This window comes from Ursus maritimus, unplaced genomic scaffold (genome assembly GCF_017311325.1).
Source record: "Ursus maritimus isolate PB19 unplaced genomic scaffold, ASM1731132v1 scaffold_6, whole genome shotgun sequence".
NCBI classification, from domain to species: domain Eukaryota; kingdom Metazoa; phylum Chordata; class Mammalia; order Carnivora; family Ursidae; genus Ursus; species Ursus maritimus.
This window is the reverse complement of record NW_024426774.1, coordinates 34,601,373-34,629,169: the sequence shown is the minus strand read 5'-3', so window position 1 is coordinate 34,629,169 and position 27,797 is coordinate 34,601,373. Positions and strand designations below refer to the sequence as shown.

Here is a 27,797-nt window from a genome sequence, read left to right as displayed (position 1 = left end):
CAATTGTGACAGAATTTTATTTTCACCTTCATGTTTTCCTTCATTTTGAAGAAACACCCCTCGAAGAGCTGCTATACTAGATATATTCCTTTACCATATTTAAATATTCAAAAGTCATTCACATAACACTGCAGCACAGGATTTAACAGAGTAGCAAAATACCACATGACAGTAAGTGGAAGCTTTCACGTCCCCACTGAAAGGACTTCACACACATGGGTACACGGGTATGATAAGTGCGCCTCGTCATCTCCTCACAGATTTCCCCTCCTCACTGCTCTGACCAGACCCCAGAAGCACCCCGGGCGGGGCACACAGAGGCTGCCTCCCCACACCCTTCCACTGACCACAGGGCCGCTGCGCGGGCTGGTCAGGGCCCAGAGACAACTCGGGCTGGAAAAACCACCTCCAGACAGCACACGCAAGACGCGATGGCAGCTTAGCGTGGTTTCCAGGTGTGCCCCTTCCAGTCCAGAATCACGCACTGTTTTCAAAATTGGGATTCTTGGGATATACGTCACCGGCTGAGAAGTTCAGAATCTCGTCCAAGGAAGGGCCTTCATCCTCTGGAGCAATTTCGGACTCGAACATCTGCTGCAGCAGGGCGTCCACGGTCCGGTACTCTAGGAGGAGGGAGAAGGGCACGCGGAACTCGCATGTGTTGCGGTCAGAGGGGAGCATCCAGCCCGGGCAGAGCTAGCCTTTCTGGAAGGATGGCCCCTGAGTCAAAGACAGAGCTCCAAGCGTGGCTAGCCAGACAGTCTTTGAGAGAAAGGATGAAGTCAGAAAAGAATCACTCGTCTCTGCTGGGGCGGGCTCCATGGAGCTCCACCGCCATGCAGGGCTCTAGAGACCGAGGAGCAGGTCTTCCCTGGAGGATGGAGGAGGTCTTCCCTTCCCTGCTCATGCCATGGCTCCTGTGATTTATGCTGTGCTCCTCATTCTGAGTTTAGTGCAGGCGCCCCGGCCAAAGCCCAAAGTGACATTCGGGTAGCTCTGGGTTACTCAGCCAACTGCTGATTCATGGAGAACAAAGTGATCAAGGACCTAGTTGTGAAAGGCCCCCATGCCCTGGGCACAGAGTGAGGCCCTGGGGATACCACGAAGGCAAAAAGACAGGGCCCAGCACACACGGAGCTTCAAGTCTATAAGGAAGATCGATGGTGACCAAACTGTCACTCAGTGACAAATGGCATGCAGCCGGCATGGCAGGTCACAGTGGGAAAGAGGAGAGCTTGAGAAAGAGAGAAAGCAGGCAGACGGGCTGTAGAGGCCACGGCAGGCCCCTGTCTTTATTCTAAAGCCACTGAAGGTCAGATTTGCATTCTAGAAACATCTCACTGGCTGCAGTGAGGAGCATGGTTTGGAAGAAGTTTTGCATTGGGTTAAATCTTACTTTTTGATGCAATTCTGAAGTACAGTCCTTTCAAGGCCTTCCTTTTGTTGTCTCCATTGTCTCCACTAAAGCCACCATCCTTGGCATCCATGTTATCAACAAGCTTCCCATCCTGCATTTCCTCTCTTCAAGGAAGAAGAGACATGAACAGGGTCAAGTCCCTCAGCTGAGTAGCTCACGTGTCCTCCCAGCCATGGCCCCGTGTCACCGTCCAGCCACATCCAGGGCTCTCCTCTGGTCAGTGAGGGTCCCTGAGAACTGGCACACAGGCCCATGCTGGATGCCACGGGGCACGTCCTCTTCCGAAGTCTGTGAGCGACACCAGGGGGAACACACTACTCACTCTTGGATTCCCACTCCAAGCTCTTGAATCTTCTTCTCGATAGCAGTTTCGACTTCACTTTTTTCTAGGGAGTATGCCACAAAAAACGCCTCCAAGATGAACGCTATGAAAATACTGAGAAAGAGTGAGAGGTAGAGGGGGTGAGCCGTGGTCTAGGCGACAGGAAATCCTGGTTCCAAAGAGTGTCTGAGCCTAAATAAGAAGGCAGCCTATCGTGGCAAAGACAACACGACGGGGAACGGAGAAATGACAGACACAACGCCTCTCAAGGACTGGACAAAACTTTCATTCCTTTGGAAAAATCATTCTCCTTTTACAACCTATTTAAACAGTAAATATTAAAAAGAAAATATAGTTTCTTTGTAGAGGAAGCTTAAGCCAAATAATTGTTGGTAAACAGTTCTCCGTGAATATCTCAAGTTTCTGCTGAGCCTGGGCGGTCTGAGCAAAGGCACGGAGGGCCAGCTTAGGGATGTTTGTCTCTGGAGACATCCCAAGATGTAAAGCTCAGCGATGTCTCCCCCCAGACACAGTCCAGGATGACAAAGATAAAAAGCTCACCTTGCCCTCCCTGGAGATCTGCTTACATTCCAGGTGAAACTAAAGTCCCCCCACCGCCAGAGGGGAGGACGGACAGGCCCCAGCAGCCGTCTATAAGATCAGTTTCCTCCTTGTGGGTTCCCTCCAGCACTCCCACTCCGGCTGGTGCTCGCCACACTGCTCAGTGGGGACGAAGGTTCGAAGGTTTGGGGAACTGACACAAAGTATTGCTCTGAAGCCGCTTCCACCACAAGTAAACTGTCTTTGTCTCTGACCCAAGGTGCCATGCTTTCTGTCGGTGTCTAAACGGGGCATATGCACACAGACTAACCACTAGCTGGCAAGTACGGAAGACCTCAGACCCTTCACCGTTTCTGATGTAACAGCGATGATGATGGAGCCCAGGGATCCCACACCCCTGCCTGCTTCTGAGAGGAGAGTGGCAGAAATGCCCCCACCCCTGCTGGTCCCAGCACTCCGGCAACCTCTGTAGGAGCCACCCAGAGTGACGTTTCTCTCTTGTTGCCTCTACGTCTTCCATTCAGGCTGTGTAAGGACAAGCAGGCCTGATTGGAGCTGCCCGTGAGCTCTCTTCCCCTCCCCTCCCTCGGCCAGGATTCTTGAGTCATTCTGGAGCCAAAGTCAGCTGGCCAACGCGGGCCCAGGGTGACAAGGAAGGCACATGTGCTGGGCTGCTACCCGAAGAACGGCTGGCCCCAGGCTGTGAGAGGGTATGACAACCAGAAAACCTCTCGGGAAGAACATTCCAGCCATCAAGGGGACTCGGGCTCAAGTCCCATGAGGAGCTGAGGAGCAAGAACCAGAAACTCTAATGCTGGAACAGAAGCCCTTTCAGGTGGTGGGACGTCACAGCGGCTCTCAGTGACTGAGGTCTCTCCTGGAAGAGGCGCCAGGACAGACCATGGACACAGTTCTATCCTACCTGTGCAAGGACAGGAAAGGACTGGAGTGGGACAAGTAGGGAACCGACTCTGAGGCTCTGAGAAGCGAGCAGATGGCTGGATTTAAGCAGAGGGTGAATGGTATTCCCAGGGATGCTCTCAAGGGATTCGGTCTGGGTGGGAAAGGGGAAGGAGACTGGCCGGGACCCCACGGTCCTTCTGACCCAAACAACTTACGAGACTAGGAGACGCGTACTCTAACACAGATGCGCACGGCACGGGCAATGACCACCAGTGTGAACACAGGTCAGACTCCTCCCTGCAGTGCCTACCCGCAGTGCACACCAGGTGGCGGGAACAAGGGAAACGTGGACTTGCCAGCGGGGCAGGAGGCAACTCACTTCACGATGAGAATGACGACCACGACGTGGAAGCCGATGAAGTACAGCTTTGCCGCCTGGTGAGTCACGAGGGCAAAGCCGCCTGCGAGGAGTAAGCAGGCAGCTAAGGAACCAAACCTTCGGGGAGCTCGGCAGGTGCCCTGGAGGCTCCTGGAAGTTCCTCTGCGCGCCCCTCCCCCTCGCCCCACCCCAGGGAGCAGGCAGCCCTGGGGTCGGACGCCTTCTCGGAAAGGATATCGTGCCACTGGTTAACCACTGTGAGCTCCATCAGCACGATGAACGAGGAGGCCAGGTCGTTGAAGTTGTTCTTGCAGTACCTCTCTCGGGCAAACGCTGAGTCTTTCAGGGCTGGGTTCCCACACACCAGAGCGTTGGGGGTGGTGAAATTCGGGTCGAAGAACTGGACTTTGCCGTGGAATGCTTCCATCCCGATGATAGCAAACACGTAGTAGACCACCTGTGATGGGCGGCCCTGGTCAGCAGGGGGAGCACGGGGCTGCAGCAGCACATCGTGGGGCCGGGAGCGGGAAGGCCAGGCCGGAGGACCGCGGACATGGGTCGCCCGGCAGAAAGGGATGCTACTCTGACTCCGGGGTGGCTGCCCTCCCCAACCCAGACCCAGGCAGTGTCAGGGTGGGGCGGGTGGGCGCAGAGGGACAGAGGACACGGCCAGCGGGACCACACTGCAACCTGTCCTGTGGGCTTACAAAGTCAAGAACAGAGCTGCTGGGCAAGTAGGCAAGTTAGTGGCTTAAATACTCAATAAGCAGCGGTTGGTCCTCTAGGAGAAAATAATAAAGTCGTATCTTTACCCTGTTTTTTATAGGAAAATAAATTCCATAGGGTCAAAGGTAAAAAAAACAAACCATGAAGGAATTGGGGGGAAAAAATTGAGTAGGAAAAGGCTCCACTAAGCATGACTATAAAAGATTATAAAATAATCTATAAAATAAAAGGTTAGGAGATAGGACTATATAATTAATTTAAATTTTTACAAAGCCCCCAAAATATACAACAAAAATCCTTTAGGTAGGAAAAAAAACCCTCAAAAAACAAAAAACAAGTGACACAGAAGGAAAAGCAATTCTACTGTAAACAACTTACTAACAGCCTATTTTCTTAACTGGCAAAACACTCCTGCAAATCATGTTTAAAAACGAACAGAAGAATGGACCAGGGATATGAACACTCTGTTTACCGAAAAATAAGGGAAAGTGCCCAAAAGAACATGGAGAAGACACTAGCCACATGAAACACGACAGAAACACACGTCAGAGCAACACAGTGCCATTCTCTCCCCTGTCAGACTGGAGGACAGGGCAACGGTTCATAAACCTCAGCTGCTAGGGGGCAGAGAGACTGGCTGTGACACACTGTCGTGTGGGATGCGCAGGGAGCGTGCATTTGGAAGGCCACGTGCCACCTTCCACCCAAGGTGTGAACACATTTCCCCTGTGACCTAGCAGCGCTAAGCCTAGGAATACACCCGGTGGGAACGGAAGCACGAAGATGCAGGTACAAGGCCGGCCCTCCCCACGTCACTTGTGACGGCAAAAAGATGAGAGCACCTGGTGGTCTGTGCAAGGAGCCCAAAGCAGGGAGCCTGGGATCACAACCCAAGCCGAAGGCAGACGCTTAACCAACTGAGCCACTCAGGTGTCCCCGTGGGACACTTTTAATCACAGCAGGGCCGACACAGTGCATGTGTCCTCCAGGACATATGACAAAGACATCAGGTGGAAGAAAGTTCTGCAACATTTTGTGTGGATTCTTCCATCTGACTAAACAATAAACCAGATACATACGGGCATGTCTGGGATATACCTGTTGTATACATAGAGATATTTTGGAAGAGTAACAAGAAACTTTTAATAATGGTGGTCTGGAGGCGCCACCCCCCCTGCAGCCCTGGGTGGCTGTGTTCTCACCACTGGGGTCCGGGGAGCAGGTGGGCTTTAACCACAAGCAGAACAAAGAAGGATCTGAAGGCTCACAGCCATGAGCCAGAAGGAGCCTACACCCCCGAGAAGCATCTGCTAGCCAGGCACCCCCACCTCGACCGTGGGTGACAAGGAAACCATGACTGAGTTAACCCACTGAAGTTCTGGTGTCTCCCCCAGTAGCCAGTGTACCTTAACTGGTACACGCCCAGGGTTTCCAGACACTGCGTATTTCTAAAACGGACGACAAGAAACCAGCGAGGCTCACTTAATCTCCCTTTCTTTTCCTCACTTCAAACAAGGCTTATCGAGAGTTGCCGAGAATGGACATCTTACCACTTATTTCACGTAAAATAGCCACGAGAACAAGCCACTTACCAAGACGAGTCCACCGAACGTCAGTATCGTGGGACCAATGTTAATTAAGGTGGTTACGATGAGCCGGAATCTAGGATGAGACAAGGTTTCCAGCACACAAGGCAGAAGGGAAACCGTGAGATAAACTGACCCCACACCAGCAGCTGCGGTTTAATATCCCCTCCCCCGGGGCCTGGACCTGTTCTTCACACACTGTCAGGAATCTGCCTTTTAAGCTGTGCACCACTGGGGAGTCATTCAACCTCTCTGAGCTTCACTGTCATCACTGATGACCAAAGGATAATAAAAGCCCCTATATCAGGATGGTGGGAGGAATTTCACAACGGTTGGCGGCCACCACGGCCACCACTGTGCAGCCACACACAGCACGCACGGTGAGGGAAGGGGTCACGGGGACGACAGAGATGGACAGAAGCCCTGCCCTCGGGGAGCTGCCATGCGAGTGCTCTTCGCCATCCTCGCAGGCTTCCCTCCCTGCCCCCCCCCCCCAGAGCGCGCCAGGTCCTCCGTGCGAGGAACTTCGGGGCTCCCAGAGGGGTGTGCTGGTCGTTCTCGGGCAGGAGCGGTTTCCGGCAGGCTCCAGGGTGGGAGCCACCCGACGGCACGCCACTCCCTCTACCTCTGAATGCTGACAATGATCCGTAAGAGCCGCAGGATCCTCAGTATCAAGACGATATCCAGTATCTGCTGACTGTTGTATTTCCTTGCTAGAAAAAAACCAAAACAAACGCACATTTAACATTCCGTTTCGTGAGTGCCTCTGGCCCGGCCCTCCTAGTCAATGAGGTCGGAGACTCTGGGGGTTCAGGGGAGAGATGCGGCTTCACCTCCAAAGCCGGACAGTGGCTCCGAGCAGCGAGGAAGCAAGTGCCGCCTCGACTCCCTCAGTCCCCCAGCAAAGCCGAGCCACCCCACGCGTCTCTGCCACCCCCAGAGCTAGAGAATCCTGAGAGTCGGTGTAGACTTCAGGCCGTCTTAAAGAAATGACTGCGGATGCGGTTCTACAGAACACATTTCTACAAGCCCTTCCTTCCCCAACATTCCTCTCGTAGAGTCCCGTTAAGAAGCGGCACTATGTCTAAACACCGCCCTCTGCTGTCTGCAGGAGGGAGTGCGCGTGGTGGTGGGAGATGCAGGTGCAGCCAGGGGAGGCCGACACAAGGCGGCAGTGGGCCAGGGACCAGGCAGAGCTCCAGCTGCGGCTAGAGCCCTGGGGGTGGGCAAGATGGGCACGAGGTCAAAGGCGTGGAGGTTAAACCATGAGACTGAGGTCAGTTTTGGAGAGGAGATGACCAGGTCAGTATCTGGTGTGAAGGATGCATACAAACGCCATCCCTAAAATACAGCTAAAGCTACCAGTGCTCTCCGGAGCATGAAATACTGCTACTCATTCTCTTGTGTGTCCACCGCCCCATCCCAAACACCTTACTGGCACACAGCGGAAGTTCTACAAAGATGGCGAAGCCCAGAGCCCAGCACTGACCTGACTGAATGGTGGTGTTGGCCACAGTGGCCACCAGAGCCGCGATGATGATCAGCGTATCAAACCTAACAGAGCAGAAGCAAAGTTGGTGAAGGATACAACTGACCCGAGAAGACTTCGAATCCAGTATCTTACGCAAAGCAATGAACCAGCCATGAAACTGATTTCCCTAACTTCTAGAACAACAGAGACGAAGCAGAAACACTGCAGTTGAATGATCCAGCGATCATTCACTGGCCGCACCAGTGAACCACCCGAGGGAATGTGTAGCCATCAGCCAATTCTTATCACTTTGTCTTCCAAAATAACTATATCCTTGAAAGAATACTTCGGCACATTTTCAGCATATACAGTATAATCTGTCTTGGTATTAACTTTACTAAGTCCGTTGTAACTTTTTAATTAAAGGGGATATCCATCATAGCATTGCTTCTCTTTCTGACAACAGTGCCAAAGCAATGGACAAGACCAGCTAGTTCCCCTTTGGCCACATGTGCATCCTAGTGAGTTTCCTGGCACCAAGAGCAATGATCACAGAGATTCAACCCTGGCAAGCTGCGCATTACACAAGACAGGCGTGTGTGTGCCCTGTGTCTTTATGTCCCTCAATTCCTAACATGCAGTGGCATTTGAGATGGTCTGCACCATGGGGGTGATGGTTCGAGACCAGGAGGTACCTGGCCTGGAGAAGAAAGAGGCCACAGGTGACACATCTGTGTAGGAAAGAGCTTCTTAACAATCTCCTTGTCCAGGCATACACATGCCAAGTTCTCTGATAAAAAGACTAGGGAGTGGGCTGAGGGAGCTATGGAAGGGCCTCATCGGGTATGATGTTCTAAGATCCTTTCCAAACCCAGGATGCCATGATCTGTGATTCTAATTTTATCTAGAGTCAGTTCAAACTGACATCATAAAATAACAGCTTCATCTGACCGAGATGTTCCCACACCCCCAAGATTTCATGATAAGATGCCCCAAAATTAGGCAGCTGGAGCTTGGGAAAACTACAAGACTCCCCAAACTGACAGAAAACCCCCTCTCTTTGCGCGTGGTCTCTGCCCCTCCCCCTCCCCAGAACACACATGCTCACCAGTTCCAGAACTGTTTCCTGCCAAAATAGGCTCTGGGCTCATATGTATACAGTTTCAGGAGAATTTCAATAATATATAGAGAAAGGAAAAGCCACTCTGCGTAGGAGATGAAGGGGTTTTTCTCATCCAGAGCGATGAATATGGCATTTATTAGAATGATGACATCATAAACCCAGACAAAAATCCTGCCATGAGGGAAAAAAGAAGAGATCCTGTCATCCCACATTTCAGTGAGAGGAGCAAGTTCAGAGCCTTATAGGGCTATATGTTCCCGACAATGTGATGGTTATGAGATACCCCCAAGCCCCATCCCGCCAACACGCGCACACACATGCACACTCAAGACTCAAGTAAGTAAAGGTTCCAGCACGGCCAGGGTTCTGAAATTCACCTGCCTCCCCCCGATACTGGTGCAGTCCTTCTGGCCTAGGAGAAAATGAAGACTCGGTGACCAGGGGGCAGGGGTGGGGAATAGAGGCGTGGTTTTCCCAGGTCCCCTTCTGGGGGCACAGGACCTTGGTCCAATGAAAGCTTGGGCAGAAACGGGGCAATGAGAAGGTTTAGGGCTTAGCATGGGATCATGATGCCTCTACTACTTGTCCCTAGAAAATTAACATCCTAACTAAGAAAGCTTCTGAAAACCTCTGCACCCCTAATGCACACAAGCCATCCAGGGGACTGACATGTCCATCCTTCTCACCAAGTCTGGGGTGGGATGGGTGAAAAAGTATCAGAGCTGGGCTCTGACCCAACTTTGCAATTACAGAGCAGGCTGCTCTGCTCAGGTACCTGTCTCCTGTGCTCGGAGAACCCCGGGCCGACCCTGGGCATGGCCCCGGGAAGACAGGAGGGGATCCTACCTCACTGTTCTCCTGGAGGCTGTAGACTAGGACCCTGGATGCCACATGCGGACATACAGACATGCAGCACATGAAACACATCAGTGATTCAAGGCTGGGATTAATGGGAAGAAGCCTTTACATGTAGGGCTTTGATAAATATCAAATATGGGCAGCGAATACGGTGTGCCCACACCACAGGCTGAGCCACTTTCTGGGACTTCTGAACCATTCTCTTCCAAGAAGCACTAAATTCAAGGACAGCAAGAGGATAAGCCATTAAGGTTAGGGGCACTCCAGGCCACACAGACGAAACCAAAGATCTCCAACCAGAACAAATGATTCTTTCTGGAGTCCACTTACTTGAGAATAAGAGAATTAACTGGCCTTCTTACCAACCATTCTGATGACTCAAATTCATGAGTTTTTAACCACAGACTTTACAAAGTCAGAGTGCCATATGTGAAATCAACCTCCTAATGACTTGGATGGGGCTGGAACCTTCTGATCTGAGAGAGCACATCCAGTCTGTGGCCTTTGAGCATCTCAGGAAATAGGGCCAGAAGGAAGCATAATCGAGAAGCCTGTCCTTTTGGTTAAGGTCACACAAAGCACATTTTACAAGCCTCCCGAAGGGACCAAAAGCAGCAAGCAAGGGGCTGATTTATAGATTCAATAATGAAACATATTCAGTCCAGACAGCATTTGCAAACTCCTCTATTTTTAAAGCAACTTGAGAAAAAACCGGCCCCATCTCACATGCCTGTGCCGAACCATCCTCTGGACCAAGAGGCTTGCAGACGACTGGTATACCCGAGGCATCCAGTCTTCCAGTGGGTGTCTCTTGATGTTGATGGTGACCACCTGAATGTTGAGGAGGTCAGCCAAGCGGATAAAGTTCATTTTGTCTGCAATGGAAAAAAGTTGATCCCACAGTAAATATGTTAGGCTTTGTAGGCCACACGATCTCAATTTTAACTACTCAGTTCTGCCGGTATAGCATGAAAACAGTCACAAATAATACATAAATGAATGAGCATGGCTCTGTTCCGATAAAACTTCATTTACAGAAACAGGTGGTGGGCCATATTTAGCCTGTGGACCATAATCTGAAAACCTTTGTTGTAGATACATAACTTGCTCCATATTCTTTGTTAATAATTCTATTCAGCCCTTTTCTTCCCATATTGGTAAGCTTCTGTTTCTCATTTTAACACTGGATTAAGTTTTAACACTTTGGGTACTAACAGAATTCCAGTGTTTAGCCTTGGAAACCACAAATGCTCATAACTGCTGGTCAAAGGGAGAAGCGAGCATATTCACAGAAGTATTGCCATCCCTGCCTGTACAGAGTGGAGGCCGCCATGAAGCATATAATCCTGCTTGACTTTCTGTTATTAAAACTGTCTTTGAAAGTGTTAGTTGAACAAAGGAGTCTTTTGGACACCCAGACATTAGAAATTACTGCTATAACCCATAAAATATCACCTATGGCCCCTGAAAGCTGACAAATCCGACTGGCTGTCCTGCATAAAGATGTGGTTGCCCTGGTAACAATATTTAAATCAACAGTGCTATCTGGCAAAAAGTAAAATACTGGGAAGTCTATTGAGCCATAAGCTCACTGATACTTTTAAAAATCACTTTCAAAATGATTTTCTTCTTGATGCACATGCCTTCCAAATAAAACCCTGAATTAACAAATTGGTTTTTAAAGTCTGACCCCCCACAAGTATAAATTATATAGAACAACAATCTACTAATTTAAACAGTATTCCTACAATTTCTTAAGAAAATCAGATGGGAACCAGGAAATTCTAGCTTTATTTAATGTTCTTAGTATCTCTACCTAGTCAAAAAAATTTTTTACAAAGATGTGCAAATTAATAATAGGCCAACAATTAGTAGTTGCAGAAAGGCCACTGGGAGAAAAATAATGTTCATTAATTTTTTTGGTAAAAAGATACATTTTAAAGATCTGGTTAAAAAGTTTAAATCTAGGGGCGCCTGGGTGGCACAGCGGTTAAGCATCTGCCTTCGGCTCAGGGCGTGATCCCGGCGTTCTGGGATCGAGCCCCACATCAGGCTCCTCCGCTATGAGCCTGCTTCTTCCTCTCCCACTCCCCCTGCTTGTGTTCCCTCTCTCGCTGGCTGTCTCTATCTCTGTCAAATAAATAAATAAAATCTTTAAAAAAAAAAAAAAGTTTAAATCTAAAGACTTCTGACTGAAGATTAAAATGTTATAAAATTACGTTGTCATGTAATTTTATTTATGTAATTAATAATTTAAAATTTTAATCCAAATTGATTTAATGCTCCCAATAAAGAAAAACTAATAAATTGTTTTGTGATTTAGGGTTTAAAATGTGGCTTCATGTCTCTTTCCTGATTTAATCTAGTGTTAATACAAAATGCAAATACGGTATTTAGTTCATGTACAATTTCTTTTCTCCAAAGAGGCTAACGTGGCTGGACCTTCTCACACTCCTTGTTCTTATCTTACGAGTCAATGGGTGTCATGATCTCAACGAACATTTAGGCATCCATAAACCTAAACATCGGCTAGACCCGTGTGGCATGATTTAAACTGTGGTGATTGAAAAAGTTGGGTTCTCATCAATCAGCTTGTGTAAATCTCACACAATATTATAAATCACAAGGCCCTGTAGAGTGGCCCGCGTCAACTATGTGGACACCGCACGCCGGGTTTTCTACTTCTCTGACGAATCCTTAGTGTCAGCCATGGATCAGCTACCTATGGTTTTCTAAACGTGTTTTCTTTTGAAATTACTAATTCAGTTGGGGGCACTGGACTAAAGAATATTGAGATACATAGTCAACAATCTGGATTTACCTAAAGACTCCCAAAGAAATTAAAATGTCATGTCCCTATGTATAAGTAGATTTGTTCTTCAGGGCACCCAAATTAAAATACTATATAACAATTGTCTTACATCATGCTATAAAAACTAGAGTTTTCAAGCTTTATATCATACTGGCATTTAAGCATATTCGTTGGCATGACTATTTGTGTACATGTCTATAACAAAGCACATTAACATTAATAGATGAAATTCAGAACAGGCCCATCAGGCTCTTTGCATGAGGTACAGAGGGTTGGTCATTGCCATCTCTGCCTTCAGCCCAGGGAGCTGGATTTGCAGCAAGGCCTTGCCCAAGGAGATTCTCTTATTTCTCACAAGACTGCAACACTTACACTGACTTTCATGATCTCTTGGAGGACTGCGGGCCACTGTAAAGACATGAGGGCTCTCACTTCTGGAGGAGTTATCATGCCAACTGGTCCCCACGCTCCTCTCACCATGGTTATTCTTGGCCAGCATGAAAACATTCTATAGCTCAGCAGGTTTGGGCCGTGCCTCATTCTCAGGTTCCTCTGCTCCCTTCTGTCACTGACCAGTCTCCTTGGGCAACTTTTACAGACCTCACCCTGTGCAAGATCACAGCCTACATTCAGAGAAGAACCCCTGCAAATGGGCAGGCGGTGGTGGTGGTGGTGTTTGGTACCCGGATCTTCATCAGCACTCTCCAGAAAGTTGTGTGGTGGCCTCAAAGAACCCCTCCTTCCTCTTACTCATGTAATTCATGGAGTGATACATCCAAATGAGCAGGGGTGCCAGGAGAACCTGGATGTGTCTGGTATGCTCCATATTTACCCTGCACAGCTGCACAGCACCATTTAAGAGCTGCCCTATTGACAGCCCAGAACATACAAGAAGCTGACAAGACAAAGAAAAGCCATTTTCCTCCCACTTGGGAAATGACCATCAATAGTTAGACTGACCTCATCAACAAAGACACGTTCATATGAGTACGTCCTGGGGACCATGTGTATCTTTCCTGGATGAGCAGGAGATACCCAAGTATATGGGCCTCCCCATGCCTGACAGACAAAGACAAAGATTCTTAAAAAGCCCCCGTCCCTAGGTTTGGAACATCTCACCTTTTACTACCAATCCAGGAATTCACTTTACGGAAGGAATTGCAAAGAACGCTCATAACGCCCTAAAGTTTCATCAACATCAACATCTTTAGAGTCCCAATCATCTAGAAGCAGCAGAGGTACTAAATCACGAAAGGAGAATTCTCAAAAACAGAGGGGCTGAAGGCTGGGAGCACCTGGGCTAGAGTGACCAGCTACGCCACCCCAGTTCTTGGGGTGGGACATCCAGGGGGACCCAAGTCCCAACACTCTCCTCTAAGTACTAGGGAGGTGGTCCTCAAACAGTGGTCCTTGGGCCACTGCTGGGCCTGTTCTTGTGTTCCCCACCCTCCATGGGATAAGTGCCGAATACAGAAACTTGTAGAAAATTGGCCAGGATCATGTCCAATGACTCTAGTAATGAAAAAATGGGGGTGGATTTTTACACTTTTTCATTTCCTTTTCTGAGCATTGATTTTTGCTGTACTTTACCAAAGCGTCAGTCCATGACAGGTCGGACACTGAGAAGCTTCCCTACACCCAGCCTAGGAAGCACTGTGCTCACGGGTCGCCTAGGGCACCAGCCGCCCTTCTCCACCATCCACAGAACCCTAACCCTGACATGCTGAATGGCACAGGCAACCCCTGCCGGTCCCTAACGGGGGGCACCAAGGCAATCATTCAGGCTCTGAGAAGCCTGGCTCTTGACCAGACCCTCGGAGCCACAACATCAAGCGGGGTGGCTGAGGAGACACGCTCGGGGCTCACCGGAAGGCGCATGTCAGATCCTGCTGATTCAAGAGGAGAAAGGCCTTCTTCCATCCTGGGTCCCAAACTCTCACCGGAAGACGTGAGCACCTCCCACTGAGTAGTGTCTTACTGCATATGTCCCTTTGTTCTCTTTCGTCATGTAAGTTCCAGAGACTCACTGTCATCTCCTTCTCCCACCTGCATGGAGTCCTCATAAGGCCCACAGCTCTCCGGGACTAGTCTAAGAGTCCTTGTCTCACGTAAATTTATATCTGGTCAAAGCTACCCCTCCCTTTTGGTATGTTCCCTTCTGGACTCTTCCAGAAAAGGATGAAGTGAGGGTGTTCTACAGTTTGGGATATATTTTAGTCACCTCACATCTTTCCATATTGACGCACCATCTTCACAGTCATTTTTTAAGGTCGCCACAATTTCCCATTACGTGACTATCAGAATCTGGGGCGGTTTAGCACAATGAGAAAAAGCACAGGCCTCGGAGTGGAATGGCCTCGACCACTTTGCAGCTGCGTGGCCGTGGGCAAACTACTTAACCTCTTCCAGTCTCAGTTTCCATATCGACAAATGAGGATGACAAACATCCCCACCTCAGTGATCACGTACACAACATGCGCGGAAAAAAGTCGTGACCATGGCTCATGCCTGATACGCGTGCCAGAGAGACGAAGTGCTATTCGTAATGGCTACCGACCACCAGTACCTGAATTTTAGGTTATTTTCAACTTGTTGCTTTCAAATACTGAATGTGATGTAGATGGCGTCCCTAAAGCAGCGTCAGGGGTGGAATGACCGTGACAAGGTAAGGGCTTTTGGATGGCTCCTTGCATGTTGACAATTCGCACGGGGCCAGCCCTGTCAGAACACAGCATGAAAACTCAAATTCCACTGGATTGTTGCCAGCTGGGGGTGCCCACGTATATTTTTATTTGCAAATGTAAGAAAATTAAAAAAAAAAAAACCACAGTACTGCTGTTTCTCAAATCACTCTCAGGAGCCACCCATTTTTGAACGCACAGCGAAGAGGAATGTCAGAGGCCAAGGCTGCTTACCCACATGGCCCTTCTGTCCCTCGTCGGAGATCCTCAAAAGGAGCTCCAGGTGGGGACCACTGATGTGTGGCATCACGATCCTGGCCAGCTGCTTCCACCGGGCCTCCGTCACCACAAACTCTGTGCCCACCTTGACTTTCAGAATGTTGAAAGCCTCTATCATTTTGTGACGTTTCAGGTATGCCAGTTTGCGAATCTCGTTCTTTAAAAAACAGAATTGTGGTTTTTAAGAGAAAGATTCAAGAAAGCCTTGTTTCTTTCCCCTAAACGTGTCAAAGTAGTTGATGAGCCAAAGAGAAGGCACTGATGGGTCTACTATTAAGCAAGGTATGTGATCCCTCCCCGGCCTCAGGCACACTAGCTAACCCGTCTGCATAAACAAAACTCATCTTACCAAGTTTACAGGAGGAAGCCCGTGAAGGATAATCTGTGTGATGAGAAACAGAACAGCAGGAGGCAGACTGGTCCCAACTCCACTCTGCCCAGAAGGAAGGGAGATTCCAGAAAGGAAGGAAATCGGGTGTGCTGCTGAGACACAGGGAGACCCCAGGAAGGGAGAAGATAGAGCTACCATTAAGTTAATCAAGAAAGAGAAGGGGAGGAGGAGAAAAAGTCAGGGAAGTGAAACTAGGCTAGAAGTGGTCCGGAAGGAAGAGGTCCAAGGCAGGAAGGACAGCTGGGCCTGCCTGGAGCTGCCATCTGGACTGAGCACAGGGAATCTTCCAGAGGACAGTAGGCTGGACAGGCCTTCTCGGGTTACAGTCACCTGCTGCCCACTCCTACTGCTCCCTGTAAGCCTGTTACCCAATAACATCATCACTTCATTGACTATATAGCTAAACTGTAGATTTTAGGGGGCTGTGTCTTAATCGTCTTTGACTTCTCAGCACTTGGACTGGTGCTGGGCGCCTAAAGCACATTTAAGATGTTTGCTGACTGATCCCCGCTGCGGAGGATTACCCAAAGAAACACCTCCTTGGGGTTGGGGGAGGTAGAGCAACAGTTCTGTCCAGCAGTGACAAAGAGGAGAGGCACACCAGGCTCTCTGGGACGGCCTCTTTCCACCCAGACGGAGGAAGTCGGAGTAGGAGGGTCTCCGGAGACCTGGCCCCTGGGGCAGGGGCAGCTCAAATCCCCACAGTACATAGACTCCTTAGGACCAGGACAGGCCAGACACCTTCAAAGGCCATTTGGGCCAAATCTCAGACTCAGCCCCACTACCTGCTTGTCCTTAGCTGCAAACACTGAAGTTCTCCCTGATTTTCTTCTTGTTCCCTGGTGACACCATCCCCATGCAATGAAAAATTCAGAACAGAACCAAAAGGATCAAGAACCAAAAAGCAATGTATTCCCTTAAGGAAAATCATTCTTTGATGAAAAGCCTCTCTGCGCAGCTAGTTTCACAAGATGAGAAAACCACCAAGCAGAGATGGGGGCGGGGGCAGGTGACGTGGCTAGGTATCTCAGTGGCTTCTGAGCTGGAAATAAAACATCCTCCACCCCGAGTACCCAGAAGCCTCTGCCCAGCCAACACCTCCAGGAATTCTCCAGACATAAATCAAACAGGCAGGTACCAGGGCAGAAACTGTTGGCTTTAAGAAGCTTCTGCTTCTGCCAGAGAGGGGAAAAGGAGTTGGGAGCTTGGAGAATATCCCCAACTCCCATTCTCACACAAAACGTGTCAAGGAGCCATGAACAACGTCATGCCCTAAGAGCAAGGAGCAAGGCAAGGGCCTGCCGCTGCCCGCAGCGTCCAGACACACTGTTAGAGCCATCCCAAAGACCGGAAATGAACCGCCCCCCCTAGCAGAATAGAGCAAGACGCCACAGCGGTCTTCAGATCGGCCAAAGCGAAAAGAAGAAGGACACTTTCAAATACTGAGCATCTACATTTGCCAGCCTCTCTGCCAGTGGGTCCAGCCCAGATGCCCAGCCCCTGCCCCCACCCCCCTTCCGCTCACGCACGGTACCTTTAAGTGTTTCCTGTAATTGTTGTAGACCACAGCCAGAAAGACGGACATGAAGATGTAGGTATTGATGATGATGTAGGTTATGAAGTATAGAGAATACCACCAATTGAAGTTATAGGCGGGCATCCTGCAAGGAAAGAATTATGTGGCACGGGTTTTCATAGCCTCGGTCCCTAGTGCATGAAAGGCTGGCCTCACGTGCCATCCCACATGAACAATCCACGTGCACGAGGCACAGCTAAACCTTCTCTCACTCTAACCGTCCCGCATACGGTGAGGTGCCGGGCCAGGGGGCCGCAGAGCCATCACCACCCCTAACGCTAAACAGCTGACTCCAACTTGCCTTCTGACTTCCATAGTGCCTCATAGTGGCAGCAACTAGGACCTTGGAGATCCCCCAATCCCATTCCCTCCCTTCGCAATGAGAAAATCAAGAAGCCTAAAAAGGAGACCGACTTGCCCAGAACCACAGAAGGAATCGAAGCGTGGCTTGGGCTTATACTCAAGGTCCTTCAGGGACAACAGACTGCCTTGCTGGGGGTGGGGCAGGTAATTTTCTAGCCACTCTAGGACAATGAGAAGGAAAGGGGCACCGTTAACAGTGGCACCAGGATGAGAGGTGTGCTCATTCCACCTTTAATGGAAGTTGGATTTCATACAGGAGGGCGGCTTGGGAGCATGGCCAGCAGCCCAGGGTCTGAGAGAAAATCCAAGAGAACACGAGGAGGGCCAGAACTGTACCTCGCCGGCACTGTGCCCAAGCCAGGCCCGAGAGTGGGCAACAACTCAGAACAAGTCAGTGTGATGGTCACACACAGAGCTAGATGACAGAGAGCCCCCTCCGCGTGCAGTATGGCCTGAGCTGGGATGGACATTTGCAAGTAGAGCCCCGTCCAGGCCCTGAACCCCAAGACCTGTCTATTCAGTGTAGCACTGTTTAATAATCTCATGTCCACAAACAAGGTTAATCCACAATACAAAGGACATTAGGAGAAAAACAAACAAACCATCATGTTTTCCTCCTACGTAAAGTCCATTTGTGGAGAATTGGCATTTTGAGGGGGGAAGGCAACAGCTACTAATCTTCACATTGTTTTCCTGTTTCATTTAACCAGAAAAACACATCGATGCTTAGGAGAACGAGCCATGGTTCCTTTATAAAGATGGCTTAGTGTTTAGATTCAAGACTCAGAAAAATCCTGGAATAAAAAGTAGGCTCAAATATTTAAGAGTTATATCTCAAGAGATGTCTCCTGTTGCCTTCAGTTTAAAAAAAAAATCAATTTAGTTTTAAATAGAGAGAGGGTAGGCTATCATTAGTGTAAACATTTTACATTCTTCAAAAATTTTTACGATGAATATGAATAAACAGAAAATCACTACTTCTCCTCTCTCAGTCCTGCTGGTGTCCTGAGACAGCAGCCTTTAACGAAGTGAATTCTGTCATGATAACAGGTGTCCGTGAACGTGAGCAGAGATGAACGTACATGACATCGGGGCTGTTCGCAGTAGTGACCAGCACGTAGAGTTCAAACGCTATGTCCAGGATATTTGTGAAGTAGGGCAAGCCTTCCACTGTTTGAAGACCCCTAAAGAGGAACCAAAAACACAAAGTGAGAAACTCACACACACAAATAAAGCTGTGGTTTCTGATACAATTTTTCCACTTTCAAAAGCACTCCTGGAGTGTCTGAACGAGGAAGATGGCATCCAGTGACAGATTCTGCTGCCAACGGGCTGAACCCAAACAGGGGAGAAGTCACAGGCAGAAACTTCCAAACCAGTGTGCTCACCTATCCCCAAAAAGCTTCAAGGCCATAAGGGAGAATATCAGCACACTGAACACGAACAAGAGGAAGACGTAGAGGATATCAGGCAGAGTATTCCGGATGCTTCTGAAAGTTCTTCGGATCTGTGAAGACAAAATTTAATTTCATTTACAAGAAATCGGCTAACTTTCTGCAAAAACAAAAACCAAGCCCTTGTGTTATCCTAAGGTATGTCCTTACCTGACGACTTTCAGGGAAGTTAATTAGGAAGACTGGCCTTAAGGCCCTTGACCATCGAATGCTGTGGATATTAACAGCTTCCAGGGAACCATAGATAATCAAATCGAACAAGGTCAGCTGTGAGAGACACGGGACAAAACTGTCAGTGTCGTGCTGCTAGAGGACACACACAGGAAGTGACAGTGTGGAACCCAAGCCTGTGGGTCCCAGGGACACTTCCCAGATTGAGTATGCCTTAAATATTTTAATAAATATTTCTAAAATATTTCTAAAAATAAGACAAGTACAGAGAGATCGTCTCCATATTCTGAGGGTTCAGCAGATGGGTGAAGGGAAGTCAAAACAAATATTTTGAGCAAGGCGAGAAGAGACTGTGGGCATTCCAGGCAGAAGAGCCCCGCAGGCTGAGGAGGAGTGGCAGGTGCGTGGGGCGGCAGGCAGCTCAGCCCAGCTAGAGTGAAGAGGGCCCCGTGAAACATGTTTGCAGGGCTGGGGGCACTGGTTAGGTCTGTGGAGCTCATAGACATTTTGACCAAGAGAAGGAAGTGATGGGAGATGTGCTTCTGGAGAATTAATTCAGCGGCGGCATCTAAAACACGCGGACTGGGTGGGGATCTGAGGTTGAGGTGACCGTGGCAGTTCCCAAAAGGGGTGACCAGGCCCTGGGCCACGTTGTGGGAACAGAATGGCATGCAACACAGAGACAGAGACATGCGTGGCCACATCAGCGACTACTGCAACAGTCCAAGTGGGGAGAATGGAAACTGGGCAAGAGGCAACCTGAGGGGCTCTGGGAGGCCGGATGCAAGAGAAAAGAGAATCTTGACTAAGAGGACTAGGAACTGGGTGTTGGGACATAAGGCACCACCCACAAACAAACAGCTGGGGGAGTGGAGGGGCAAAGAGGGTGGGTTTCGTCCCATTGTGTTTGCACCGACACACAGACATAGAAACTACTAGCGAGCAGTTGGCCACAGACAGAAGAAACTCAGAGGGGAAACCAGTATCCGCTACAGCATGGGGACCCCTACCTACCAGTGTTCATGGACGCTCTGGCTTAGACGTGTGCAGACTGAGCCACAGGTTAATCGGAAAGAACCATGGTTCAGGCCTGCCTGCTGCTGCGCTGTCCTGCTATCTATGAATTACCTTCATCTAATCACCGAAGGGGCCTCTCTGGGCATTACAGCCGTGTTCAGAAGACACACTCTGCCCCTCTGGGCGTAACTGCTTAGCACATACCCTCCCAGATTTCTCTGTGAGTGGTATACACAGTCTTTCCTTTTTCTTTCTAACAAAGATGAGATCCAGCTCTATTGTAACCTGTTCTTTTGACTCGATGAATGATAAGCACCTCCCCTTGGTAACAGACACATCCCTGCTTTAACACTATTTCAAAGGGCTGAGTGGATCTGCCACATTTTATAGAACATAGTATCTGCTGTCAGGAAATCGAGTTGTTTCCAATTTTTCAGTATTATGAACAGCTCAGCAATGATCAATCCTGTGGCTAAATCTTCGAACACATCCTTCTTCCCTAAAGATAAATTCCCAGGAATGGGACTCCAGGGTGCAAGTGTACGTACATTTAAGGCTTTTGAAAGGAACTGCCACACAGCCTTCTGGAAAGACTGCTTATTCGTCCCTTCAGTAGGGTACAAGAGGTTCTTTTTTCTCTCAATCTTGCTAACACTGTTTCATAGGCAAACACATGGCATTTTATTGTTGTTTTAATATCTATTTTTTAATTAGTGAAATTACACATTTTTTTCCATATCTACCATTATTTATTTTTTCTTCTATGAGATGCCTTCACCTATTTTCAGCACTATTGGAGTTTCTGCCTTGTTTTTTTTTTCCTTTTAATTTGGAAGTGCTCTCGCTATGTTAAAATACGGCATTCACACTGTCATATTTTGCCTTATTTAGTCTCCAATCGGGGTTCGCATTGCACTCGTGCTAACGAGGTGTTTGCTGTGCCGAAGTCTGTCCCTGTTGCTTTAACCAAGTCAAATCTATTCCGTCTTTTCACTTCATAGTTTCTGCTTTTGACCACAGACTCTTCAGGGCACTATAATGAACACTCACCACTATGGTTACCATGATGCAGATGTTTTTTGTATCCTTCCAGAAAACCATCTGAGGAGTGACTTTCGCAAAATGTACAAGCCTCCCAAAGAATGCAGTCAGACAGAGTACTTCTGCTATCGAGGTAGCCTGCACGCAAAGAACAGAGACTAAACCCCCGCCATTCAGAGAGTCAGCTTCAGCCCTCTTGAAACCGCCCCATCCCCCAAGCTACCTTGATGCTACCCTCTGAGAATCAACGATGTCCCTTAATTTCACTGCCAGTTGCAGCTAAACTCTTTACTGGTGGGGATGGTTTCTTCCTCTTAAAAGGAAACTTGTCTTCGAGCTATGAATCCCATGACCCAACAGGCAGGGCTTCCTGGGAGCGGCTGAATCAGCAGGCAGGGAATCCAGAAAGCATTTCCCCAGAAAGGGGGAGGTCAGGGATGGCAGACACGGGCATCTTCTGGGCTCTCCAGTTCTCACATTCATATTTAGAAAAGGCATCTAGATGTTCAGTTTCCCTAATAGTAGAGTAACTCCCCAAAGATATGTTTTGAATGCAGGTCATTCCTTAGCCATCTCTGCCACTGCTGCCCTCTGCCTGTGTGTAGCTGGTTAGAGGAAAGAATGGAGGCCACCGAGTCCCAGTGCCACGTCCTGACCATCTCCTCTGTAAGGGACAGGACCCAGCTCCAAAGTCCCTACAGGCAGCTAGATTGGCAGCCTGTGACCGCAGCCCATGCTTTCCTGTGACTGCCCTGAGGCAGTAAGTCCTCCCTAACAAGGGCACCTGTCTCCATCATGGGGAGAGGAGGTTGGCAGAGCAGGAAGAGACGGGGACAGGGCAACCTGGCGTAGGCTACGAAGACAGAAAGATCTGGGGTGAGGGCTGGAGGAATGGATTCCCTAAGGAATCAGCCAGGCAAGCTCCCAGCTGATGGCCAGCAGCACCTGCCAGCCTCCAGAGATCAACAGAGCTTCCAGATATCTACTACCCCAGCTCATGACACAGGAACAGAAAATCTGCCCAGCTGGGCCCCATTACCCACAGAATTATGGGAGGTAATAAAAGCCTGTTCTTTAAAGCCAGGGGTCGATGAACTTTATCAGTTAAAGGAGCAGACAGTACATACTCTAGGCCTTGCAAGTCATCCAGCCTCCGTTACAACTACTCTCGGAGGCAGGAGCAGCATCAAGTTGGGTATTAACATAAATAGATGATCAACTTATTACTTAGACCGATCTGGAATAGCTGGTTAATCTGATGTATTACTCAAAATCATATGTGATCGGCTACTAAGCACCAATAAATACTCTGGTGACTTAGGACTAAAAAAAGCTGGAAACGTGACAAGTACAATTTGCATATTCCACCATATTATGACATTGTCTACTTACCATTTAATAGATATGCTTTGAAAATATCATTTGTCTATACAGTTTATCCCTGTGTACGGGGATAAAAGACAAAAACTTTCTACTCCACTGAAAATGCCTATGAGTGAAGCATCAGCTTCTTCCAGACCCCAGCAATAAAAATAAAGCCATGTTCATATTTCTTAAAATTTGGGGGGGAAAAAAAAGAAAGAGGAATGGGGCCCAATTCATCAATGACAAAGTCTGGGTAGCCATTTTGTTTTTAATCCTTACCAAGAAAGGCAGTGGGAACAACGCGGGTTCTTCAAACAGGGCGAGGGAAAGGTCTACACAAATGAAGAAGTAGATGGCTACTTGCATTGTCCAGTGGTTATAAAAGTAGTAAAGTCTGAAGACAAAAAGAATAAAGGTGTTTATAAAACAAGGAGCAGAAGTTAAACAGCACTCAAACTTCCCACTAGAAGACATGGTGGATAAAATGCAAAGTACGGCTCTGGCCACATTTCTTTTCCCTTCAAGGGATGGTACTGAATCGAGCACACATCACAAGACGCTAACAGAAAAAAATCAACATATTACCATATCTCAAAGCAGTCTCTTTACAGTCTCCAGCTATGATTATACCTCCACCATGGTGATTGTGACAATAATAAAAGACTACTTTTAGAGGACTTTGAACAGGGACCAGTACAGAGAAATCCTCAGTTAAAGTGACCTACTACTATGTGGCATGGTCGCCTAACCAACTTAAAATGTGCATCGTCCCATCTCGACATGACAGACTCAGAGAGCTCTCCCAGTCGCACACTTCTCTTCCTCAGGGAGGGGGACAGTCCCCTCCACCTGCTTGAAGCTTCCAGGAACGAGGCATTCTTCGCTTCCGGAGGCACTGGCACTGAGCCCTGATGATAAGACATGGTTTTTTCCCTTATTTTGAGCCAAATCCTTGGTCTTAGTTCAACATTTAGGGAGTGAGAGAGAAAAGGCACGATTCTTATGAAAAGAACAAATGTATGGAAAAGGCAACAGAAAGAAAAAGAACAAGGCTCTTCATTGAGATGGCTCTGAGAGGACAAGCCATGTCTAAGAGGAAAAGACGATGTATGTTTTACTCTGGACGTCCTCTCTGCCGCACTAGATGTTCTCATTTACTCAATTACCCGTCCTTGAGTATTTATTGAATGCTTTCCTATGTGTGAGGCACCAGTTCTTATAACTTAAGGAAAAAAAAGGCATTGGATTTTAAGATTTTATCCAAATCTATGTGCCACACCCTAGAGACTTCTCAAAATGTTTGGGGAGACAATGTCTTCAGCTTGGGTTTAACTTCAAGACTATTAAGAATTAGAGGACAGTTTGCTCTATGGGACAGTTTAACACTTTCATTACCTGATGGCCCGAGGAGATGTTTCAAAGGGAACATTTCTGTTGTACTGGGCATCAGAAACGTAGGCAGCTGCCAGGAGGAGGTCCTGGTCCTCCTTGGGAGAAAGTACGGAGAGAGAACACCAATCAGAATAGGAAAGGACACTTCTCTTTTTCAGACGTAAGTACAAAAAGAAACCCACCCCCCCATCCCACTCTCGCCGGAGGTTATCCACATTATAGGACTGTTTATACACCTCCAGATACATTGCTGGGTAACGGGAATCCTGCAGTGGGGCTGAGACACGGGCATGCTTGACTTTCTTGAATTCAAACACAGGCTCTCAGAGGAAGAAATGAAAACAAGAAAGCACTGAATAGTAATATGCATGTCCTTAAATGGCATATTTACACTAACATATATAGGGCTATATACACACAAATATATACACACAAAATTGTATTTAGGGTACTTGATGGGTGGTTAGAGTGTTTTTCAAGGGTAATTTTGACACATAAATTATTGCCTTTCTGGATGACTTTTGAAGCTAACTCCTTCTTAAGGTATGACCCCACTCTATACATACACATAATTTTAAAACAATAAAATTGTATTCGTATGATACAAAGCTTACTCTCTTCACTCAATATATTCTGTCCAGAATATATTTTTCATGACAATATATATACACCTGCCCCACTCTTTTTAATAAATGCCTGTTCCTTTAGGTAGAGTCTTCCTTTTATTTTTGTTTTAAACACAATTACATTGAATTTTTTAAAATATATATTACACACAGATACACATGCATAACTGTGCCATATGAACGTTTTTGTAGGATAGAGTTGAACTTGTGAATGAAAGGTATTTGTTTTTTATCTTGATAGATACTACCAAATTGTTTCCCCGAAAGTTAGGTCTTTGATACGCCTCTAAACAGTACATGAGTCTCGTGTTTTCCTGCTTCTCACCAACATTCATGTAATTTCAAATGACTGATAATACTCAATCAGACAGAGGGGCATCTTGAGATTTGACTTTACATCCCCTCATGACCAGGACAGTTGAGCCCCATTTGTGGTGACTCACACGTCTGATTCTGTATAAATGAGATGTAAAGCACACATACAAACAAACTAGCTAGAGTACCTTCCTATGTACTTGACGAGGAAAACAACCTAATTATCCATTCAATTACGAGAGTTACCACCTCGAAACACAGGACATCTTCCTGTTGGAATTGGAATGGAAATCTATCCCTGGTCAAGCAAGTCAATTTTGCAAATGCACCTAGTATTCAGAGAGGTCAAGATTCGAAACTTTATACCAATATACAAAAATATATATCTGGAGACACAGCAGAACTGCATTTCCTCAATTTATTTCATATTGCAATACTTTAAAAAAATAAGTTATATTGCGTTTAAAAAACACAAACATAGTTACTAAGACAAGTCTTCTAACAGACATGTCACTAAAGAAGAGATATGTATGCCTGGCAGAGACACACATAAGAGTTCGCTCAACATCATTAGGCATCAGGGAGATACATATTTAACCCACAGTAAGAAACCACTCCATATCGACTATAATGTCTGAAACTAAAGACTGACCATGCCATGTGATGACCAGGATGTAAAGCAACTGGAACTCTCACACACTGTTGGTAGGAATGGAAAACAGTTCAGTAGTTTCTCGGCCATTCCATTCCAAGTATTTACCGAAGAGAAAGAAAGCATATGTCTACACGAAGACTTTACACCCAACCCAAGAACACGCCTTATGTTAGAACACCATCCCAAGGTTGTACTTGTATGCAAATATCCATAGCAGCTCAATAGTCGAAAATCAGAAACAACCAAAATGTCCACAGACAGAGGTACGGATAAACAAAATGTGATACACCTGTACCGTCGAAGACTACCCAGCCATACAAAGGAATGAATTACTGATAAACACAAAATGGATGAATCTCAAAATAATTCTGCTGAGTGAAAGAAGCTAACTCCTGTCCCCTCAAAAGAGTACCTACTACGTGAGTACATAAAACTCTGGAATATGCAAGCCAATCTACAGTGGCAGAAACCAGATCAGTTGTCTGGGGACGGGGAGGAGGGGACGGAGAGAGGGATGGATGGCAAACGGGCATAAGGAAACTTGTAGGGGTGACAGATATGTTCACTACCTTGAATGTGGTATTAAGGTCCCAAATGTACTCATATACCAAGACTCATCAGACTGCACGCTTGAAATAAGCGTAGTTTAGTTTATGTCAATTATAGCTCAATAAAGCTGTTACAAATTGCCCAAAAAGAAAGATACGTGTTTTGATTACAAATAGATATGGAACAACAATCTCAAAGATGACTTAACTGCCCTAATAACCCATCATCTCTTGAGTCATGTGCCTTCTCAGGCACAATTCTTAAAGGCAGGTTATTAAAAACTAAGAAGCACCAGGAGCGCCGGGGTGGCTCAGTCGGTGCAGCGTCCGACTCTTGATTTCGGCTCAGGTCATGATCTCAGGGTCACGGCACAGAGTCTGCTTGAGGTTCTCTCTCTCCTTCTGCCCCTCCCCCTGCTTGTGCTCTAAACAACTAACAAATAAATAATAAGTAAAATCTTTAATAACTAAGAAGCACCATATAAATGTGTTAAGCACTTATCACACATTTTTCTTTTACATATTTAAAAAAATATTTTAGTAGGCAATCTATTAATACCAATAATTTTTTCATTGGACATCTCAAACACTGAGGAACACTAGCATTCCCCAGGATATGCTTAGAAATCTGTTTAAGGTAGAAAATGGCTGGCATCAACAAGAGTTCATTTAAGTGAATGCATACTAATCTTAAGAAAGTTCCATTAAGCCCCATAAAAGATTGTGCTGAAACAGCAACGAATTATAATATTGAAGGCCTTTAAAAATATATTTAAGGCAAAAATCTCTTAAAGCCACTAGGGTTCCCAATTTAAAAAGATGATGCTACTAACATTCTTCCAGTCCCAGTGAAATGGTTTGTCCACAAACAAGGAGTTTGACAATCACAGATTTGAGATGTACCATCCACACACCCTCCAGGTAGAGAATAGAAAAAACTGTTCAGCAGCAATTCCTCAGCCAGCCAGGCCCTGGGGGTTACCTCCATCGGACACGACCCAGGCTCCCCACACTGACTGATATAAGCACCAGGGCACCTCTTCCAACACCTCCCTTGCCCTCTGAACTCATGCCTGTTATGTTTAAATACGCGGACGCTTTCACAACAGCAAATTTACCTTTATCTTGTTTCCAAGCTTCTCCATTCTTACCTATTCCATTTCTGACATCTGCCTCTTTTTCAAATCTCACCTGCTCCGGCTTCTGCTCCTGCTTGTCCTCCTTCTCTCCATCCTGTTTATGTGCAACTTCTAAGGCTCCTGCCCATCTTTGCTTGCGGAGAAGTACTCTCCGTAGGCAAACTTACTGTAATGACCATTCTCACTAGTACTAAGGCCATCTGGATCTTTCCATAAAACAAATCATTTTCATGCAACCCAAGAATATGGCTTGTGTTAGACATGCTGTTTCCAAACTGCATACTTTCAAGTTTACATGCAAACCACTGCCTGTGTCCACCATGAAAACAACCAAAGACCAAATAGCAATGTTCCCCCAGACGCAGCTTACAGATGGCTTTGCACCGCACAGCAGCAGCCCCGGCCTCAGGGAGGCACCGGCACCGGCCAGGACGGCAGTTCTGAACTCCCACAGCACCCACCACCACCTTCCGAGCTTTGCTCATAAAGATCCCATTGCCCAGACCAAGTGCATCAGAGTCTCAAAGAGGTGAGACCCAGGACGAATTTGTAAAGTTCCCAGGGGATTTCAACATGCAAGCAAGATGGAAAATCACTGGTCTAAATATGGCCATTTTACTACTGCT

At 47.3% G+C, this 27,797-nt stretch overlaps 1 protein-coding gene across 4 annotated transcripts in view; it reads right to left on the bottom strand.

Annotated features, from left to right (window-relative positions):
- The window catches only part of LOC103671874 (two pore calcium channel protein 1-like), a 52,084-nt gene continuing 24,287 nt past the window's right edge, over positions 1-27,797 (bottom strand). For all 4 annotated transcript variants that reach the window (XM_040623181.1, XM_040623180.1, XM_040623182.1 and 1 more), the window contains 18 exons: positions 23,892-23,983; positions 22,776-22,890; positions 21,141-21,269; positions 19,053-19,169; positions 18,837-18,955; positions 18,531-18,632; positions 17,044-17,170; positions 15,074-15,275; positions 10,077-10,221; positions 8,474-8,659; positions 7,384-7,448; positions 6,520-6,607; positions 5,901-5,970; positions 3,820-4,039; positions 3,583-3,673; positions 1,740-1,853; positions 1,397-1,521; positions 1-623 (listed from right to left, as the gene is read on the bottom strand). In XM_040623181.1, the coding sequence (XP_040479115.1) occupies positions 478-623; positions 1,397-1,521; positions 1,740-1,853; positions 3,583-3,673; positions 3,820-4,039; positions 5,901-5,970; positions 6,520-6,607; positions 7,384-7,448; positions 8,474-8,659; positions 10,077-10,221; positions 15,074-15,275; positions 17,044-17,170; positions 18,531-18,632; positions 18,837-18,955; positions 19,053-19,169; positions 21,141-21,269; positions 22,776-22,862 (2,133 nt within the window). In that variant the 5' untranslated portion in view covers positions 22,863-22,890; positions 23,892-23,983 and the 3' untranslated portion in view covers positions 1-477. The remainder of the gene's footprint in view (positions 624-1,396; positions 1,522-1,739; positions 1,854-3,582; positions 3,674-3,819; positions 4,040-5,900; positions 5,971-6,519; positions 6,608-7,383; positions 7,449-8,473; positions 8,660-10,076; positions 10,222-15,073; positions 15,276-17,043; positions 17,171-18,530; positions 18,633-18,836; positions 18,956-19,052; positions 19,170-21,140; positions 21,270-22,775; positions 22,891-23,891; positions 23,984-27,797) is intronic.